The sequence below is a fragment of the Phyllopteryx taeniolatus genome, chromosome 6, assembly GCF_024500385.1.
Source record: "Phyllopteryx taeniolatus isolate TA_2022b chromosome 6, UOR_Ptae_1.2, whole genome shotgun sequence".
Lineage (NCBI taxonomy): Eukaryota > Metazoa > Chordata > Actinopteri > Syngnathiformes > Syngnathidae > Phyllopteryx > Phyllopteryx taeniolatus.
The window spans coordinates 24,505,597-24,526,163 of record NC_084507.1 but is presented as its reverse complement, the minus strand read 5'-3'; the positions used below and the strand labels follow the sequence as shown (position 1 = coordinate 24,526,163).

General features: G+C 44.4%; 1 protein-coding gene across 10 annotated transcripts in view; it reads left to right on the top strand.

Moving 5' to 3' along the window:
* Window positions 1-15,585, top strand: part of LOC133480183 (adhesion G protein-coupled receptor B1-like) — a 274,432-nt gene extending 258,847 nt beyond the window's left edge. For 9 of the 10 annotated variants that reach the window (XM_061777927.1, XM_061777930.1, XM_061777926.1 and 6 more), the window contains one exon: window positions 597-3,032. In XM_061777927.1, coding sequence (XP_061633911.1) covers window positions 597-794 — 198 coding nt within the window. In that variant the 3' untranslated portion in view covers window positions 795-3,032. Of the gene's footprint in view, window positions 1-596; window positions 3,033-14,399 lie in introns of those variants that run through there. The other variant, XR_009789207.1, reaches the window with a different exon arrangement.
* The last annotated feature ends 4,982 nt before the right edge of the window (window positions 15,586-20,567 follow it).

The window sequence follows — 20,567 nt, the reverse complement described above, 5'->3', positions numbered from 1 at the left end:
TTGTTTAAACAAAAGAACAAATCTATTCAGTAAACGTAACGAGCTGAGTGAGTTTATGAAATGATTTCGTTCTTTGAGCCAGACAGAACAGAAACAGAAGCGTTGGAGCCGGCTGGGACCGGACACGGAAGCGTTCGGTGCAGTCTCGACGTGTCATTTGAGATGCGGCGGAGAAGATCCGAAGATCGATTTTCAAAATAAAACACAGTGACACGTGAATTGCAATACAACAGAAATGATATAAACGGGTCATTCTTGGTTGGGGACCACCGGTGTAGAGTACAACTACGGTAAATATTATTTCAACGATTCTCAGGAAAGTAAAAGTAACCATTTTCAGTTTATACCTCCATTTTTTTAGGTCAAGAAAATCTGGTAATATCTAATATCCACTGATATCCGTTTTCCACTATTCTTTACAGGAATAACGCATCAGATCCCTTTTGCCCCCCCTTTTGTTTTTTTAAATTAGAATACAATATATTTGGAAATAAAAGCTGTTATGAGTTTTGAGCGCTATAGCTCACACATTCAACACACAGCTGTCGATCCTCAACTAAGTAGTACAAAACTAAAGTGTTCTCTCCTGTCATTAGGAGAAGCAGCAGACCCCAAGTAAGAGGGCATGGGAGGGCATACAGAAGACCCACTCCCCAACATCCTGGGGAAGAAGGGACGACCCGGTGACAGCGGTGACCTCCCCTTTGGAGATGCAGACAGTGGAGTGGGAGAAGACGAGCGCAACTATTCCTTTGGTAGGCCAAGACATCATGGACCTGCAGACGGAGGTGTGAGAAATCAAACATTTCCTCAACTCATATTTCACATCAGTCTCGGACAAATGAGCAACATGCCACGTTCTGCTGGTCGAGGACAAAGGAGAGATAAGAAAAAGACAATGAAAGCAGGAAATGAATGCAAGATAACTGCTATCATGTTGTTTCATTTCACGGTTGGACTGCGTTCTCATCAGAAATGAACTGTCCCCCTAATATGGAGATGAGTACCAAACTGGCTCACGTAGGGGACAGTTGGCCATGTCGGAGATTCGGCAACTCCATTGTGCATTATACTCCAAGGTTATGTATGACCTGTTGTCTGGTGTGTATGTAACGGTTGTAATGTAATTAGTCATGTCTTCTTTCCATTCAGTGTTACTCCGTCACTGTTGCACTTCTTTCTCCAAATCAACACTGCTGTTTTACATGGCTCACGAAAGGTTTTCCCCCATGTCGGTGGAAAAAATGGAGGCCATACGGCCGAGCGCCCAGCACCGTGCTCCTCCCCCATAATCCTTTTGGCTCCAACACTTTACCACCCCGGCACGGTTGGCACTGGTGATACAAGTGAAGAGGGAATGTGGATGGCCCAAAAAAAAAAGAATACCCCTCTGAGATTTTTGCAGGCGTTGCTATCTAAGCGGGTCTCAACATCAATGCCACCCCTTGAGGATCCGCTCGTCGGTCAACACATCCAACTGTGCGCTATTTGTTGACGAAGATAGGCAGGCGAGCTTAGTACAGCTAATATGAAATGTTTAACATCGGATTAAAAAAGGAGTGTATTTATGTTTAATAATTAAAGATGGCTGTGCGACTCAATCGAGAAATATATTCCGTACGTTATGATACATGAAAGCACAAGGCTCATTTGGAGTCAAGATGTACAGCATTGTCATTATTTCAATTCAGCCTTTAAATCCACTTCATACTGTGCTTACTGAAAATAAGAGCATTATTAGGAGATCCTTCTTCTCCCTTCCCTGTCTTTCCACGATACCGGACTATATGCGTGTTCCGTATACAAATGTAACCTGTGTGTTTTTGTATCGCACCCATTTTACTCTTGGAGTTCCTTGCTGTTCTCTAATCTGCCTGATCGTCCGTCAGCCTTTCTCACACCTCCTAACTTGCCTTTTTTCATTTACCTGGTCTCATCTGTTTGTCAATGTACAGTTTTCAGAGCACAAAGTGAATGTGTCTTATTTCTAATAAAAATATATATGTACTTAAAAGCAGTCATCGTGATTGTAGCTCTTGCTTACTGTGCTAATAGAAATACCGGTTTTCTTATTCTCCTTTTTTTTCTTTGAATGTGACATAAATTGTATTTCAATGTACTGTATATGTTCATCAGAAAGCAAGCTAGGTATACCATTATGTATTAGCACGATATAGGCAAACATAGGAAGCAGTTTGCAAAAACGTCCAATGCTACAACAACTTACTTAGAGGGCGTTATCCAAGGTTTGGAAATGCTAGCAAGATCTCAATCTCGCCTCATTTCATGTCCCGCCCCGTCCCCGGCCCCGGCCCCGGCCCCTGCCGCCTTGTGTCTGCACGAAGAAACTCCCCCAGTTCGCTCAACGAAAAAGAACCATGAAGAGTGCAGCTCGGTCAGCCAGGAACGAGGAAGTGAGCCGGACCCAAGAGTTTTTGAGTGGGAGGGCCAGAAATGTTCTCAGGTCGCCGCAAAATCAAATCGCGGAGGGGGAGTCTAATGTTTTACCCCTTGAAAACCGATCGTCAATGGGGGTGCGTAAATATTTTCCAGATTATTCCAGACACACGTGGGGGTTGGCCAAAGGCACGGCCACCCTTCAGTTTAAGGTGGCCACCCCCTGACCTTTGTCCCCCTCACTCAGACTGCACCGCGAGCGCAAACGTTACACAACCAGCCGCGTATTTTCGTTATTGCTTGGAGGTCTCAAAGTGACGGTTGCTTTTCCCAGTTGACTAAGCCAACAGATACGTGCTGGATAAATTGCCACAAGCATAGGGAGAAGATCAGAACTCGACAAGAAAGGCCCAGAGCAAACCTTTTGCTGTCAAACATCATAGCCAGCAGCTGTGAGTGTGCGCTTTGCTTCCTGTTGTCTCTTTTAGTGGGTTTAGTTTTTAGGGGCCTGTGATGTCATTTTCCATTATTTGTGTCTAATTGTCAGACCATCTGTTTCATTACCTCATTCGATTATGCTGCCTATCCACATAGAGACCTTTCACCTATTAAAGGACCTTGATTTTTTTTGGGTGCCACACTTTTGGCTTCTTGTGTTTCTAACATACTTTATGAACCGGCCAATAACACATATATCTGGTTAGAGAATCTGCAGTTGCAGTTCCTTAGAACTGTACACATGTTCAGAGCTTAAGCCATAGACAGAGGTGCACATCATTTTGATCTGGTTGTCGGTTGGTGTTCATTTTCTTTTCCCAGGCACACGTCAATGAATGAACTCAGACTTATTTACTTAAGGGACTTGCCCGATCCACTGATTTGGCACAGTTCTCTAGGGCAGCAGTGCTCAATCTTTTTTTGCACCACGGACCTGTTTCATGTAAAGCCGTATTTTGACGGACCGTCGTCGCAGAAACGCACGTGAAGCCCGCCACCTCGTGGGCAGCCCCTCCGCGTTCAGCGCCTTGCAAGCGGCGCCGTTTATGAGGAATCTTCTCGAGTGGCACGCACTCGTGGCAGAACGCAACTGAACTGAGAAAGGAGCAAATCAGTTCATGGAGTGATTTCTTTCAACTAAGTTTGGCCCCAGGCCGTGACCCTTCGATCACGGGCCGAAGTTACATTTCCATCAGGTAAACCCTGCTTTTCCCGATGGAAAACCTTTTTTTTTTTTAGTAGTTGTATGTTTCTCATTAGTTGAGACAAAAATGTGGCGACCGCTCAAGCCATCTCATTCCTGACCACGCCTTGAACCAGCAAAATAATAACATCAAGCGTTCATCACAACGCTCCGCCTGTCATTCGTGTTGAAATAGTACGAACGTGTGCTTTTGTACGCTGTACGGAGCACAAGGAAGAGTGCAAAGAAAAGTATGCGTGATACTGTACAGGATGTGTGCATTTAGCACTTTGTTAAGAGTTGATTCAGTACTGTGATGAGTTCGGGAGCCCGATTGAAATTTGTCAAACGGTCCGTTTGCAATTGGATTTTTTAATCGCTGGCTTGATTTCAAAACAACTTTCTCCACAATCTTGGCTATGAAGGCGAGGTTTGAAATGGGTCTATAGCTTGTTAGCATGAAAGCAGCCAGCGTTCGATTTTTTAGAAGAGGCAGCCACTAGAAGTTAAAGTGAGTGCCGGTTCGATATTGGGGGGGATACAAACACACCCGCACAGACCATTGCTCCCACCGTCGTAATTTTGATGGTGACAAGATGACCGACGCAACTGTTTAACTCGCAAAGGGGGGAGGGGCACTGACTTACGTGACGTCACGCTGAGCAGCGCGTTAAACCGGCTCACAGTCAGACGAAGTTGAAACTTCTCACTTTTCATTGTAGACGTTATTTCAAAGAAGTATTGTAAGTCCTTCATCGAGTCAGTCCTTCACCTCCATGACCGATTTCAGTATGAATAGGTAACCCACAATGCATTGCGCACTTCACAAGCCGGTAAAACAGTATTGTTAATGTGCGAATAAAAAAGTAACAACAATCACTATCAATACACTTTTTCCAAAGGGAAAAACACAAATAGTGTGGCGATGGTGAAATTGTGCATTTCTTCGCCCTTTGACGGCGCTGCACCGTCACTGTGCATTGTAGACTCAACAATCACAAGCTCGCGTTTAATCACGTGCACCCCGCACGTCGAATGCAGTATGGCTCCTCTGTGCTGCGGTCTGCGATGTTGTGCGGGGCGTTCGCGAGCGGTCAAGAAAAGGGAGCAGACGCGTCTCGATGACGTGTCCTTCGTTGTGCCACAGCTGCAAACGCCCAACGTAAATCCAAAATAACATGCATTCATTTGATGCTTTCTTTGTTGTATCTTTACAAATCAATTTACTTTAGAGTTGTCAGTGTCAGTTCCCAAGTGAGGAAACAGTGAGGAAGGCCAAGCAGGTTGGAACAGGTGGCGGAAGGTGGCAGGTGTGTTCTGTGACAGAAGCGTCTCTGCCAGGATGAAGGGCAAAGTTTATAAGACAGTGGTGAGGCCAGCCATGATGTACGGATTAGAGACAGTGGCACTGCAGAGACAACACGAAGCAGAGCTGGAGGTGGCGGAAATGAAGAGGTTGAGGTACTCTGTAGGAGTGACCAGTTTGCGACGATGAATGAATCGGTCGTCGGTCCCGACTTCCAAGTGAATAAGTTGCCAACAGAAGTCAGCCGTGGCCCAATGGTTAAGATCGCCTGCCACCGTGGGGGACCGAGGTTCAAGACCCCGACTGGACCATCCGCCGACATCCCCCGGACTCACGGCTGTGGTGTCCTTGACCAAGACACCGATACCCCGAAATGCTCCCCGGGTGCTTCAGCTGGCCCCTGCTCCGGTGTGTTCCACTAACATGTGTATGGGTTCACTGTGATGGGTTCAATGCAGAGAACACATTTCGTGTGCATGCATGCATGCATGTTCATGGCAATAAAAAGGGGTTCTTCTTCTTCTCGGATCAAATTAGAAATGAGCTCATCAGAGGGACACGGGCAAGGTTCGATGTTTTGGAGAAAAAGTTCGAGAGAGCAGACTTCCATGGTTTGGACACGTCCAGAGGAGAAAGACTGAGTATATTGGTAGAAGGGTGATGAGAGTGGAACTGCCAGGCAAGAGAGCGAGAGGAAGACCCAAGAGAAGGTTGATGGATGTAGTAAGGGAAGTTGGTGTTAGAGAGGAGAATGCAGGAGATAGGCTTACATGGAAAAGTATGACACGCTGTGGTGACCCCCGACGGGACAAGCCGAAAGGAAAAGAAGAAGACAAGATGAATAGGGTAAAATTCTGAAAAAAGCTCTTCATTAAAATGCTGTGAACTAAAGTGGGCTGGTCTGAGCCATGAAACGCCAGGGCTGAAAACGAGTCCCACTCCAGCCGACTCATCAGCATTGTTGATGAGGCCGTTGACTGTGGCGCAAAGGGATGGTATTGTACATGGGTAATGCATTCAGCGTAACTGAAAAATGGATAGGGTGTTTGATATCAAAGACAGCTCAGAATGCAAAAGAGGGCACAAGATGACTAGCGTTTGCATCTGGGATTCATGAGGTGACGAAATAGGATGGATGCAATGCTTGAGGTGGATCACAACGTTGCTCTTGAGTCTGGCTGGGAACCGCCAGGTATTTCGCTCACAGAGGGCTTCAGACGAGAGCGAGGGGGAGTTAGCAATCTTGATCATTTCTCAGCCGTCCCACCAGTGGGGGTCGGGCCATCCTGTTTGGCCGGAACGTCTCTCTCTCTATTTTATTATTTAACATTGAATTGCTCAAGTTCTAATTTTCGATTGTTCCCATTTGTTCTGCCAGAAGACACCAAACATAATTGCTTTAACACGAAGCCTAGGTTAATAACCCAATTAAGAGTCAATATAATAAATAGCAAATCACAGATCATCATCATGATCATACATTCATGTGAATATGTAATGATGTGTGTGCGGATATATATCTAAATATATACAGTATGTGTGAGTTTCATGAAAATCTAGGACACAAAGGAGAAATCTTATCTGAATGTCATCTGCATGCTTGTGTACATTAAAAACAACTGCCGCTTTAAAAAAGTGCTGTACATAAAATGAAACCTCCACCTTGATAAAATCGTTGGTACCCCTTTGGTAATGAAAGAAATAACAGAAATAGATGAACAATTACAAAAGTAAGAAGAAATAAAAAATATTGAGAACATGAACCAATAAAAATCAGACATTGCTTTTGAATTTTGGTTCCACAGAATTATTTTCAAAAGCAAACTGATGAAATTAAATGAAGTGAAATGATTCTACCCTTCGAAAAGATGATAAATAATTTGACCATAGCAACATGTTCAAACAATCTTTGTCCTCTAATTAGCATCCCAGGTGTCTTCAAACTTGTAATCAGTCAGAGTTGTCCCAGGAGATTAGAAAAAATATAGAGACATGCATGTTAAAGATAAAGGCTCTAAGATCATCTCCAAGCAGCTCTATGTTCCTGTGACTACAGCTGCACTTATAATTAAGAAATGTAAGATCCAAGGACTGTAGTCAACCTCCCTGGATGTGACCGCAGAAGTCAAATTGATGAGAAATTAAAGAGACGGATAATACGCATGGTAACAGAAGAGACCAGAACAACCTCCAAATAAATTAAAGGAAAACTCCAAGATCAAGGTGCATTAGTGGCAGATCACATCATCCATCGTTGTTTGAACCCAAGTGAACTTCATAGGAGACGACCAAGGAGGACACCACTGTTAAAAACAAACAATAAAAACATGATTCTGGAATATGTCAAACAACATGTCGACAAGTTTGGGAGCGTTTGGGAGAATGTCCTATGGACAGACGAGACAAAACTGGAACTTTTTGGCAAGGCGCATCGGCTCTATGTTCACAGACACAAAAAGGAAGCAGACCAAGAATGGAACAGTCCCGACTTTGAAATATGGAGGAGGCGTTAATAATAATAGTAATAATAATAATAATACATTTCAAGCACCATTGAAGAAACCCCCAAGGACACTGGTTAAAATCACATGGAGAGAAAATAATATAAAATTGCATGAAAATAGTGCGGCATGTTGGACGACTAGTTAGAGCGTCTGCCTCACAGTTCTAAGGACCGGGGTTCAATCCCCGCTCTCCCCGTGCCTGCGTGGGTTTTCTCCGGGCACTCCGGTTTCCTCCCACATCCCAAAAACATGCACGGTAGGTTCATTGACGTCTCTAAATTTCCCCGAGGTGTGAATGTGACTGCGAATGGTTGTTTGTTTATGTGTGCCCTGCGATTGGCTGGCAACCAGTTCAGGGTGTACCCCGTCTCCTGCCCGATGATAGCTGGGATAGGCCACCCGCGTGAGGAGAAGCGGCTCAGAAAATTGATGGATGGATGGATGAAAGATAAAAACGTACATACACAATAAATAACACAATAAACATGGCAGTGGTAATGCAGGCTAAGGAAAGGGAGTATTCAAAATCTTGAATAGGTGGGTTTTGAATCTGAATTTGAAGAGAGGAAAAGAGTCCATTTAGTGGATGGCAGGTGGCAGAGAGTTTCAGAGTTGGGGAGCAGAGCGGCTGAAAGCTCTGCTTCCCATGGTGCTAAGGCGGGCAGGGGGAACAGTGAGGTGAAGAGCGAAGGAGGATCGGCGAGAGTGAACTGAAGTGGCAATATGGGGGAGGTCAGGCAGATAAGGAGGGCCGAGATTATTTTTTTCATTAACAGAGGGGTACCAACAATTTTATCCATGTGTGAAAAATACAATAGAAATACTACTACTAGTACTAGGGATGTCCCAATCAGATTTTTTTTTCCGCCTCCTGCCCGATGATAGCGGGCATGGGCTCCAGCACGCCCGCGACCCGCGTGAGGAGAAGCGGCTCGGAAAATGGATGGATGCTTTTCTTGTATTTTAGATTTTATTCAACTTTATAACTACTGCATACTTACATTTCAACTATTTTCTATGGTAGTTGCCAGTGACAGTTCCAAATAACTGCTTTCTGATCTATTCAATAATGAATCCAATATCTACCTAACCAAAGGATGCAAGTACTGTGGTTATGGTTTTATTCTCTCTTAATAGTATAGTTTGATTATGTATCCTGTATTATATTGTCTTGTAGATGTATTTTACTGCTTTTTGACATCATGGCCAGGGGACTACAGATGAAAACTAGCCTTCTGGCTAATTCTGGCTTTTTTAACCATGTGTACTTCATGTGTTTTATGAAATTGCATTGTCCCCTTTCAAAAATAAACTGAACTGAACTGTATATTGCTGTCTGTTTGTCACACACGCACGGCGTATGCCAAATTATATTTTGACCAAAAAAACAATCTACATTCTTTCATCTTCCAACTGAACCATACCCCATCGAGCCAGATATGATAACTGAAGCTTCATGGGTGCCATTTTTGCTTCTCTGGTTGGGGATATGAAGATCATATCATCATATCTGATGTCGTTTAAGCAAGGTCTTTTTTGCTTAAGGCATGCTGGGAAATGGGTATTAATTAAACAACTAGTGAGTAAAAGACATTTGAGTTCTTTTTAACGCTCTCTTTTGCTTTCCCACTCTCATATATTTAAAGTCTTGCAATTTCTTTTTCCAGCCTCGATTAATTATTTACATACTGAAGTGCAAGGCTTCGAACCATAATGGTTGGTAAATTAGAAGCAGCCCTTTTATAATTAATGCAGTAAATGCATTTTCCGAGTGCTCTGACTATATTCAGCAGGATTGTTCCAGCTTGTCACTGTTTTTTCTGTGGAGATTTATTTCATAAAATCTTAACAACTCATTTGTAAAATAATAAATAATGCTCAATCATTTTAAGTTAAAGGGTAGATAGCAAAAAGTGAGTTAAGACAATGGGGAGAGTATTTTGTACAGTTGTTGACTGATGACTGAATCACATTTCTCTTGGCTTGACTACCTGGGGCCTGGCCCCTCCCCCTTCAGTTGTCAGGCCGTGGAGAGATAGGGGTCCGCCCCTCATCTCCCTTGGGGCCCCGCCTTCCTCTCCCTTCTCTTGACGCACCATCCTTTCTTACGACGGGCGCTTAACATGGGCTTGCTTTTGGTGGGCTATTTTTGGGTGGTGGCTGGCTCCTGCGTTGGGCCCTGTTGGTGGCTGGGGCCCCCATGCTCTCCGGAGGTGGTGGGGGCGGTGGCGACGGTGGGGCATGGGGGGTGGGGGGTATAGGACGCTTGGGGCGGTCATCCGGTGCCTGTGCCCCTCCCTTTGGGACTGGTCGGGGCACTTCGGTTGCTACTGGACGGGATCACTGGCTTGGCCCACCCTTGTGGGTGGAGGAGGCCGGGCCGGGCCGGCTCTGCAGCTCCGTACACCAGTTGACTAACAAGCATTATTTCTCACATCTTGTCCTGTCCTGTCTCATCTTGTTCTCTTCGTTAGTTATTGTATGCCCTCACCGGGTGCCTCCCATCCAGAATACGAACACGATTTGACTGTTGTAATGTTACTTATGCTCAAACATCTACACTGTCTAACTATTGTTCTGCTGCGGTTCGCACGCCGATTCCCTCGTCCACTCTGTCCCTCTGTCTGTCCCCTAAAACCTATTTCTGTCTAGCCGCATTTTCAGTAAACATCAGAATAATTAAAACATTAAAAAATAAGCAGAGGGAGTATTTCAAACTCCCCTGTTTCAGTAAAAACGGAATACAGATCCACCATTCTGCAATGGCATGCAGCTGAACAGGACAGGTTAAAAGAAAAGAAAAGGCTAAAACAGAGTAAAAACCACAAAGTTAAAAATGGTCATATTAAAAGTATTTTAAAAGCCAGGCAAAGGGTTGTTGGTGATAGGGTTGATGTCTCCCACACGCTCCAGCGAAGTCCAGCCTTGTCGCGTTGTGGCAACAACTCCTTCACACCCACCCATGCACGACCACCAGGGGATGAGTCATGTAGCGACAGGAAACACACGCAGGTCGCCAACGACACAGTCCTCAACTTGGAGTGTCACTACTTCTTTTTCAGCTCCTCGCTCTGCCGTTGTGGTTATGCCCCGTCGTGACACCGTTCTCCTGTTGTGGCAAAATGTCTCTCCCAGACCCAGTTTCCTGCATTGTCTGCCCCGTTCTCCACCTTTGGGTGTACCTTTGCCCTATGTGTTCCAACTTCGTGTATCTTCTTCCTTTTGTGCATTCATCCATGTGTCTTTATCCTCTTGGCTTGCAGTTATTGTCCCGTCTCCATCAGCCTCCAAATGATGATACTTCCAACTTGGGACATGAAGATGCCATGCCTCTGACTGAAAGGCAAATAGTTGAAAGTGAGGTGGAAAGAAATTACCTGATGCAGACAATTTGTCTGACCCCTTAGTGTGGTGGAAGCTACAAAAGGGCATCTTTCCAAGATTGTCCCAGCTTGCCCAAAAATACTTGTGCATTCCAGCCACCGGCACCCTCTCTGAAAAGATGTTTCGTGCCGGGGTTAATATTGTCATACGTACCAGGGCAGCCTTAAAAGCTGAGATGGTGAACCAGCTTGTTTTCCTTGCCCAGAACCTACAGTGAAGCCACGATTGAATAATGCTCAACTTGCTGGAGTTATTGTTTTCATGTTGGTTAAATATTTCTACCATATACTGTATATATGACTTGACTGGGCAATAGGTTTGTTTCGTGTCACAGACGTTCTGACAACCTCGTTTTTTTAAAATTTCTTCTTCTTTTCCTTTGGGCTTGTCCCTTTAGGGGTCGCCACAGCGCGTCATCCTTTTCCATGAAGCCTATCTCCTGCATCCTCGTCTCGAACACCAACTGACCTCATGTCTTCCCTCACGACATCCATCAACCTTCTCTTTGGTCTTCCTCGAGCTCTTGCCTGGCAGCTCAGTCCTCATCATCCTTCTACCAATATACTCACTCTCTCTCCTCTGGACGTGTCCAAACCATCAAAGTCTGCTCTCTTTAACTTTGTCTCCAAAACATCGAACCTTGTCTGTCCCTCTGATGAGCTCATTTTTAATTTTATCCAACCCGGTCACTCCGAGAGCGAACCTCAACATCTTCATTTCCGCCACCTCCAGCTCTGCTTCCTGTTGTCTCTTCAGTGCCACTGTCTCTAATCCGTACATCATCTCTGTACTTTTCCATCAACATCCTCAAGGCAAATAATGCATCTGTGGTATTCTTTCTAGGCATGAAACCATACTGTTGCTCGCAAATACTCACTTCTGTCCTGAGTCTAGCCTCCACTACTCTTTCCCACAACTTCATTGTGTGGCTCATCAACTTTATTCCTCTATAGTTCCCACAGCTCTGCACATCACCCTTGTTCTTAAAAATGGGCACCAGCACACTTTTCCTCCATTCCTCAGGTGTCTTTTCACACGCTAGAATTCTATTGAACAAGCTGGTCAAAAACTCCACAGCCACCTCTCCTAGATGCTTCCATACCTCCACAGGAATGTCATCAGGACCAACTGCCTTTCCATTTTTCATTCTCTTTAATGCATTTCTAACTTCCCCCTTACTAATCATTGCCACTTCCTGGTCCACCACACTTGCCTCTTCTACTCTCCCTTCTCTATCATTTTCCTCATTCATCAACTTCTCGAAGTATTATTTCCATCTAGCTAGCACACGGCGTATTTTTAAATACGTACTGTATTTCAGCCGCTGTGTGTGTGTGTGTGTGTGTGTGTGTATATATATATATATATATATATATATATATATATATATATATATATATACATATATATATATATACATATATATTCTTTGTCCAGAATCAGTTGGACAGATATGGTAAACAGAAAAAAATTAGTCAGAAAAACAAAAAAATAGTCAGAAAAACAGAAAACAAGTCAGAAAAAAAAAGCCCTCAAAAAAATGACTCAGAAAAACAGTTTGTTTTTTTTATCCAAGTGAATGCAATACACTTCCGTACATGTGTACTTCATGTGTTTTATGAAATTGCATTGTCCCCTTTCAAATAAACTGATAGTGAATAGTTTCTCGAAACCTTGAGAAATGACATTACATACTTCATTCCGACATTCCGGGCGATTCCTCTATCACCTTAGGTCCCAGATCAAACATCTATGCGGAGAATAGATCCTCAGACAATTACAAGTAATAATTCTACATTTCAGGTACTTCAATTTTCAATTTATCTTTGTTATCCCTCGTCTTTTGTTGTCATGACAACAAAACAAAACAAAACAACAACAACAAAAACAAACAGCAGTGAGAGATCCAAATATAATCAGTCAATTTGGACTGGTTTTGGAGAGTGGGGGGACATCTTGCTAATTCAAAGGTATCTATCAATTATACTTCATAGTTGCATACATTAACTCTATAAGTGTGCATATGAATGTCTGGTGGTGACTGTAAGTTAAATAACTAGCCTAAGCGAAGCAGTGTTATCAGTGCCAAGCGCGTCTTCATTGCAGAAAAATAACAAAAACAAACAGCAATGTTGGATGTGTGTGTCTATATATCGCCAGTAAAGCGCTACTCTCTATCTTTGGGTCCCCCACCATCGATGACCACCATGAGATTTGTTCTCCTTCGGACAGTCTCTGATCCAATGTCTTCCCAATTTCCCTTCTTTCCTCAATGAAAGCATCTTCTTGCGCTGTCCGCGTCCCCTCCCAGCCTCAACCTCCTCAAATCTGTCCACGAGGCCGCACGGCCTGGAGGAGGGAGGCAGCAGGCTGTGTGAGAAGGGGGGGGGGCAGAAGCGCTGCGTGTGGTGGGCCGTGCTGTGGGTCGCAGGAGGCGGTTGTGTTGTTGGTCTTCTTCCAGATTGCATTCTTCTTGATCTTTGTCACAGGGTGATCGATTTGTGGAGGCCACTGTGGAACCCAGTGGAAACTTTATAGCCTGGGCTTTAAGGACTCGAACCATACCAATGGAATGTGGGGAGAGCAATTGCCAAAGGCAAGATTGTTTCAAATACTGTACACCATATGAAATCCTCCGATTTTCAAGGAATAAAAATGTTCTTTACCGTAATTCTTTGTTCGGAGGACAACAGGTCCGTTTGGATCCTGAGGTGATAGCCAGTCCCCCCGTCCTTGATTCTTTGGGTGGAGGCACGACTCGTGAGATGGTCCTGGATGATCAATCACTCCCAAGGTCATTGAAGGTTTTTGTGTATGTTCCTTGATTAAAGGAGCAAGTCTATTCAACCAAACCAAAGACTTTTGAAGAACTTGAAGGAAGGGCGAATACGAGACGTTATGTCTTCCATCCCACAAGAGTTCCTTGTGAAATCAGTGAATGCGTTTCCTAGGCGGCTTGAGAAACTGGTGGCTAATGCTGGCGCCCATATCGAATTTTAAATAAAACTCCATGCAATCCACTTTCTTCTCATGTTCATTGCTTAGGGAGTTAGGGAGTTACTTCTCAATCACCCTGTATTATTTCATTGAACTACCGAAGACAAATTCCTTGTGTGTTTTTTTTTGGACATACTTGGCAACTAAAGCTAATTCTGACTCTGATTCTGATTGATTGTCTGTTATGCCTGTTTCAACAGGTGGATGTCCTCCAAAGACAGGTTGTGCCTCCTTCTTACCGACACCTTTCCAAACCACATTCTTTCGACATTCATGAGGGCTCCCCAGTTTATATTGATGCAATTGGTATTCCCCGGGGTGTCCCCAATGAATACAAATTAGCTGATAACAATTGCTGCTGGATTTGAGAACATATCATTTTCTTCTGCCATTTTTCCTGCCACACCTCCTCAAAATGTCGATCACATAAATGACTTGCATTACAACATACAACGCCTCCCCAACCTCACCCGAGATGCTTTGAAGGCTGTAAATGAACAACTCTCTGCCACATCCATGATGGGTTATCAGAATCGATTGGCCTTAGATTACCTATTATATGATACATTACTTGCTCATGATGAATTGTGTTTGTGGTTTACTTATGATGTTGTCCTCTTCTTTTTCTCAGGTGCACACACGCTTACGGTGCCCCATTGACTGCTTTTGTCTGTCACGAACCATCTGACCTCACATCAGGCCTGAGTCAAGGCGAAGCGTTCCTCACATCAGGGTACCTCATGTGGCCGCCTCCACCACATTCCTCTAATCACCTCCGTGGTGCAACATCGGCTGGATGACTAGCCCTCAAGGATTTGGGTGACATGACAAAGTCATGTTTTTATAATGATATAATACCTGTATATTGAAATAAATAATGAAGGTTGTGTGAGATCTAGACAGGTGTAGCCTGGGAGAATGAACAGAAAAGATTGACTGTATATTTGCAAGCCAAAGTCATTTGGCTTATTTCTGAAGGTTGTAACATCTTTTGTTTGCCTTACAAAGAGTGGAGTTTTCTGGCACCTTCAACCCCTTCCCCCAACCCTCAAAGTACAAGATAGATAGCACCCCTTTGTTTAGGCAGACACCTGGTTGCGCCACTCAAACTATCGCTTTGTTACTTCTTGCCAATAAACGACAGACAACTGTCTGTTTAGTCTCCTGGAACTTCATTGGCTTTTCCTCACATAAAAGAACTCACACTTGGATTTGTATGAAAACTTTTGGCAAATATTTCCCCCCAACTTTAACAACACTGCCAGAACTAAGACAAGCGCATGCAAAGTCCTCTTGGACCCTCCACATCCTGATCACCACCTCTTCGGGGTCCTTCCCTCAGGTTGGTGCTATCGAACCATACAGTACAAACTAAAACCAGCAGACATTCCAACAGCTTCTTCCGTCTTGCCATTAAATTGCTCGAGGCTAAGTGACTCCCCAAAGTGTCTTTTTATGTCTCAAAGTATTTACTGTCCAAATGGCCGTCCGTCTATTGTCATAGTCGAGCAGCTCCAACTACCGGAGACAAATTCCTTGTGTGCTTTTGACATACTTGGCAATAAAGAGGATTGTGATTCTGATTTGGGTACACCTTTTGTCACGATCACCACACATACTTGACACTAATCCAAAGGAAGCTCTTCTTATATATTTAAATGGAAAAGGATTCATTTTCTATGTATTTATTTTGTATTTTTACGGTGACTATTATTATTTACTAATCTATTTGTTGTAGTTTTTGTGAATGTGCTCTCATAATAAAGTTGAGTTTAAAGCATTTGACACTGTTACTGCGATGAGCTTAAAATGTTTTTTTTTTTTTCAACTGGACTACACACTCTGGTTTCAGAGTGGATCTGTCTACAGTGACCACATCTCTGGGTATGATATTACATTATTATTACTATTATTATTCTTATTTTGACAGTATTGCCTTTTGTGTTGTGCAGTGCAAAGGGATCTTAAATCACATCTCCAGTATCCCGGTGTAAGGAGCTGCTCAGGGTCTAACGTAATTTATTGTGTTACTGGTGTTTCACTGTTTGGGACAAGATAGGATAAATCTTTGTCAAACCCCCCCCCCCCCCCCCCCCCCCCCCCCCAAATCAACGATCGACCAGATGGAGGCGCCACCTAGGGGGCTTCCCACAGAGTGCCATTAAGGCGAGCACCGCCAGTGACAGGCTTTGAAACCTAGTTGACTTGTCAAGTTTCTGCTTCCCTAGTTGTTCATTAAATGTAAAATGTGTAAAGATATACATTTTTCAAAGAATTGGCATGTCCTTCATTTTTAGTTCTCAGCCTCGCATGTTATGAATTATGTTAGTAGAAAATATGTGGGCCTACGGTTTAAAACAAACATATATTTATTTTTTTTACAAAGTGAACGCTTACCTGAGCAATTGGAATTTCATGCTATTTCGAAAACAAGTGAGCATTTGTACCACAGTACTACATTTAAGAAAGAAATCTGTCAAAGTAGACTCTTGATGGGTCGTGACTGTAATTCGAACCCATTTTTGTATGCCCTTATGGTTCTCACAGCATATTAAACAGGGTTGGCAAACGCCCTTTGGAGTCAAATTGTTAGATGGATTGGCACCTTCTCTATCATTTTGGAGACCATTTGTGTGAAGGCAGCTCTCCCCTCATTACCAAACCTTGGGTTCATAAACTCTGTCTTAGGATCAATTAGCTTAGATGTGCAGCAAAATATCAAGGGGTGTTTTGCTCGGGCAAAGCCTCAAGGAAACTACAAAAGGTCATTCTGCTCACTTGCTCTCGAAGAGGTACAGGAAATATCACCTTCAATCGGCCAAAATGGCATTTTAGTTATTGCACTACATCAAACTGACCAGACCTATTTTCCTTTTTTCTGAAAATATGTTGCCTGGAGCACTTAAATGTGTAATTTCATAAAGTGTATTACTGTATTATCATGATAGAATTTCTCCTGGTCATAACCCATATTCAGTGGTAAAATGTTTTTTTGCACTGAAAACAAACAAACAAAAAAAAACACCTGGACTGTAGGGAATAGACAGTTGTGGCAAAAAAAAGAAAATAATATATATATATATATATATATTCCTTTGCCTGATAAATCTCTACCCTTTAGACAAGGCATTTAAATATTGCATTATGCATGCAAATCAAGCAGCCCTGAAATTCCCTGGGCAGGGCTTTATTTACAATGACCTTGGTGAAAGGAGGGGGAATAATAGGTTTCATGTCACCCGCAGGTGACATCAAATTCCAAATTAAACGTAAGGATGCCTGGATTTATGTGAACTAAACAAAATGTGAATCACATCAGCAATACGTTTGATAATTATTGTTATTATTAATCCGATTTAGAGACTTTTATCAAATTTACTCTCATAGTAAAAAAAAAAAAAAGATGGATGGAATATAGAACTAAGGAACATATAGAGGGCAGTACAGTGGAGTGGTAAGAACCCTACTAACCACAGTGAGACAATTCCTCCATCCATCCATTTTATTTCCCGCTTATCCACACTAGAGTCAGGGGCTGCTGGAGCCGATCCCAGCTATCTTCAGGCGGCAGGCGGGTACACCCTAACTGGTTGCCAGCCAATCACAGGGCACATAGACACAAACAACCATTCGCACACACATTCACTACTATGGGCAATTTAGAGTCTTCAATCAACCTACCACGCATGTTTTTTTTGGGACGTGGGAGGAAAGCGGAGAGCCCGGAGAAAAGCCACGCAGGCACGGGGAGAACATGCAAACTCCACACAGGCGGGGCCGGGGATTCGGACCCCAGTCCCCAGAACTGGGCGGCAGATGTGCTAACCAGTCGTCCACCGTGCCGGCGTGAGACAATTCATGGTCCTAATTTGTGTTGGATAAGAGTGGAGATTGGAGTGGTAGATTTTCAACCTGGATTCATCCCACAATGTCCAAATTTGTAGGAATGGGAGTGTAACTGGGTGGCTGTCTCATTCACTGCCATTGATGTCTTTTTCAATTTTTTATATATATATATATATATATATATTTATAAATATAAGAGCTCTCAGTGCCTTGAGGAACATAAGGCCGCAATTGTGCTTTCTGTAATCTGTAGGTTTTTAGGGGACCAGGTGATTGGCCTACCGCCCAACCCCAGCACCTGGTATTCCTAGGTGGTCTCCCATCCAAGTACTAAACAAGGCCAAACCTGCTTAGCTTCCAAGATCAACTGGGAGGGCTGGCAGTGAATGAGTTGTGTCAACCCTGTGATTGACTGGTGATCTGTCCAGGGTGTAATCACACGTCTCCCCTAACCCAGGTAGGATTAGCTCCAGCTTCCCTGTGACCCCGAACAAACTGAGAAAATTGATAAATGGATGTTGATGTACACATATACAAAAATAAGCAATGCAGTATTCTGTAATGCCATTGCCATGTTGCCTTATAAGGAACCAAACCATTTTTTTGTGGCTCTTCTGTTTCTCTTTAGGTCCCACCTTCTTAACTGGCCTCTAACAGTAGAGGCCAGTTGACCCAATGACAAAGATTAAGAAGAATGCAGTCTAGAAGAAGACCAACAACACAACCGCCTCCTGCGACCCAGAGCACGGCCCTCCACACGCAGCACTTCCCTCCTACACCACCAGCACCGGACAGCAAAGCACATTTTAACCAGATTTGAGGAGGTTGAGGCTGGGTGCTGAACATGGGAGGGGATGCATAGGGTGGAGAAGATGCTTCCATTGCGGAAATAAGGGACAACACTGTGTATAGTGGGGATGGGGCACTGCTGACCTCGACTTGGGACGTTGTGAGTCGATGGGGAGAATACTTTAAAGACCTCCTCAATTCCACCGACACGTCTTCCCATGAGGAAGCAGAGTCTGGGTTCTCTGAGGCGGGCTCTCCTATCTCTGGGGTTGAGGTCACCGAGGTGGTGAAAAAGGTCCTCGGTGGCAGGGCCCCGGGGGTGGATGAGATGCGCCCGGAGTACCTAAAGGCTCTGGATGTTGTCGGGCTGTCCTGGTTGACACGCCTCTGCAACATCGCGTGGACATTCGGGGATCACTGTGCAGGGGGATCACACTCCTCAGCCTCCCTGGTAAAGGTCTACTCAGGGGTGCTGGAGAGGAGGGTCCGTCTGGAAGTCAAATCTCAGATTCAGAAGGAGCAGTGTGGTTTTTGTCCTGGCCGTGAAACAGTGGACCAGCTCTACACCATCGGCAGGGTCCTCGAGGGTGCATGGGAGTTCGCCCAACCAGTCTACATGTGTTTTGTGGACTTGGCGAAGGCGTTTGACCGTGTGCTTTGGGACTATGGGGTACCGACCCCCCTGATACGGGCTGTTCAGTACAACCGGAGTCAGAGTTTGGCAGTAAGTCGGACTTGTTCCCGGTGAGGGTTGGACTCCGCCAAGGCTGCCCTTTGTCACCGATTCTGTTCATAACTTTTATGGACAGAATTTCAAGGCGCAGCCTAGGCGTAGAGAGGGTCCGGTTTGGTGGGCTGATTTTTGCAGATGATTTGGTTCTGTTGGCTTCATCAAGCCGTGATCTCCAACTCTCACTGGCACAGTTCGCAGCCGGGTGTGAAGCAGCTGGGATGAGAATCAGCACCTCCAAATCTGAGACCATGGTCCTCAGTCGGAAAAGAGTGGCGTACCCTCTCCAGGCCGGGGATGAGATTCTGCCCCAAGTGGAGGAGTTCAAGTATCTTGAGGTCTGCAGTGATGCAGACTTTGTATCGGTCCGTAGTGGTAAAGAAGGAGCTAAGCCGAAAGGCGAAGCTCTCCATTTACCGGTCGATCGAGGTTCCTACCCTCACCTATGGTCACGAGCTGCGGGTCGTGACCGAAAGAACAAGATCCCGGATACAAGTGGCCGAAATGAGTTTCCTCCGCAGGATGTCCGGGCTCTCCCTTAGAGATAGGGTGAGAAGCTCGGTCATCCGGGAGGATCTCAGAGTAGAGCCGTTGCTCCTTCACATCGAGAGGAGCCAGATGAGGTGGCTGGGGCATCTGATTCGGATGCCTCCTGACGTGTTCCGGGCACGTCCCGCCGGCAGGAGACCCCAGGGAGGACCCAGGACACGCTGGAGAGACTACGTCTTTCGGCTGGCCTGGGAACGCCTCGGGATCCCCCCGGAAGAGCTGGATGAAGTGGCTGGGGAGAGGGAAGTCTGGCCGTCCCTGCTAAAGCTACTGCCCCTGCGACCCGACCTCGGATAAGTGGTAGAAAATGGATGGATGAATGGAAAAATAATTGAAAATGCATATTTTTAATTGATTGAACGTTTTAAATAAACAAAGGTTTGTTATTTTTTGGGACCAGATAAATCAAAATTCTGGTTCAACTAATGGTTAATTCTACTGATATAAATACATGAACACAATTGTGAAAAGCAAAATATGAACTACTTACTGTGAGCGGTGAGAATATCAGTTTTGTGAAAATGCGCAATTCAAAACCACGATTTGTTTGAACTCAGTGTTGTTTCAAACAATGTTTGTTGATCAAAGCAAATTATTTATATACCACCTTTTATACATTAAAAATGTAACACCAAGTGCTTTACAGAAATTAAAATGACGTAAAAGACTGAAGCGCTAAGACTATCTGACTGACAAGACGTGTGTTCAACTTACGCACAAAACCGACTTGGCGCGAGCGACTGTGCTGTCTGCCGATTACTGATGTATTGGCGTGTGCATGTTTATGTCCGTGTGTGGTGTTTGAGAGACGAATGCGGGAATCTTGGCCAAGTCTTTGGTGAAAGTGCGTTGTTTGACTGATTACAGGAGATCTGTGGTTCACTA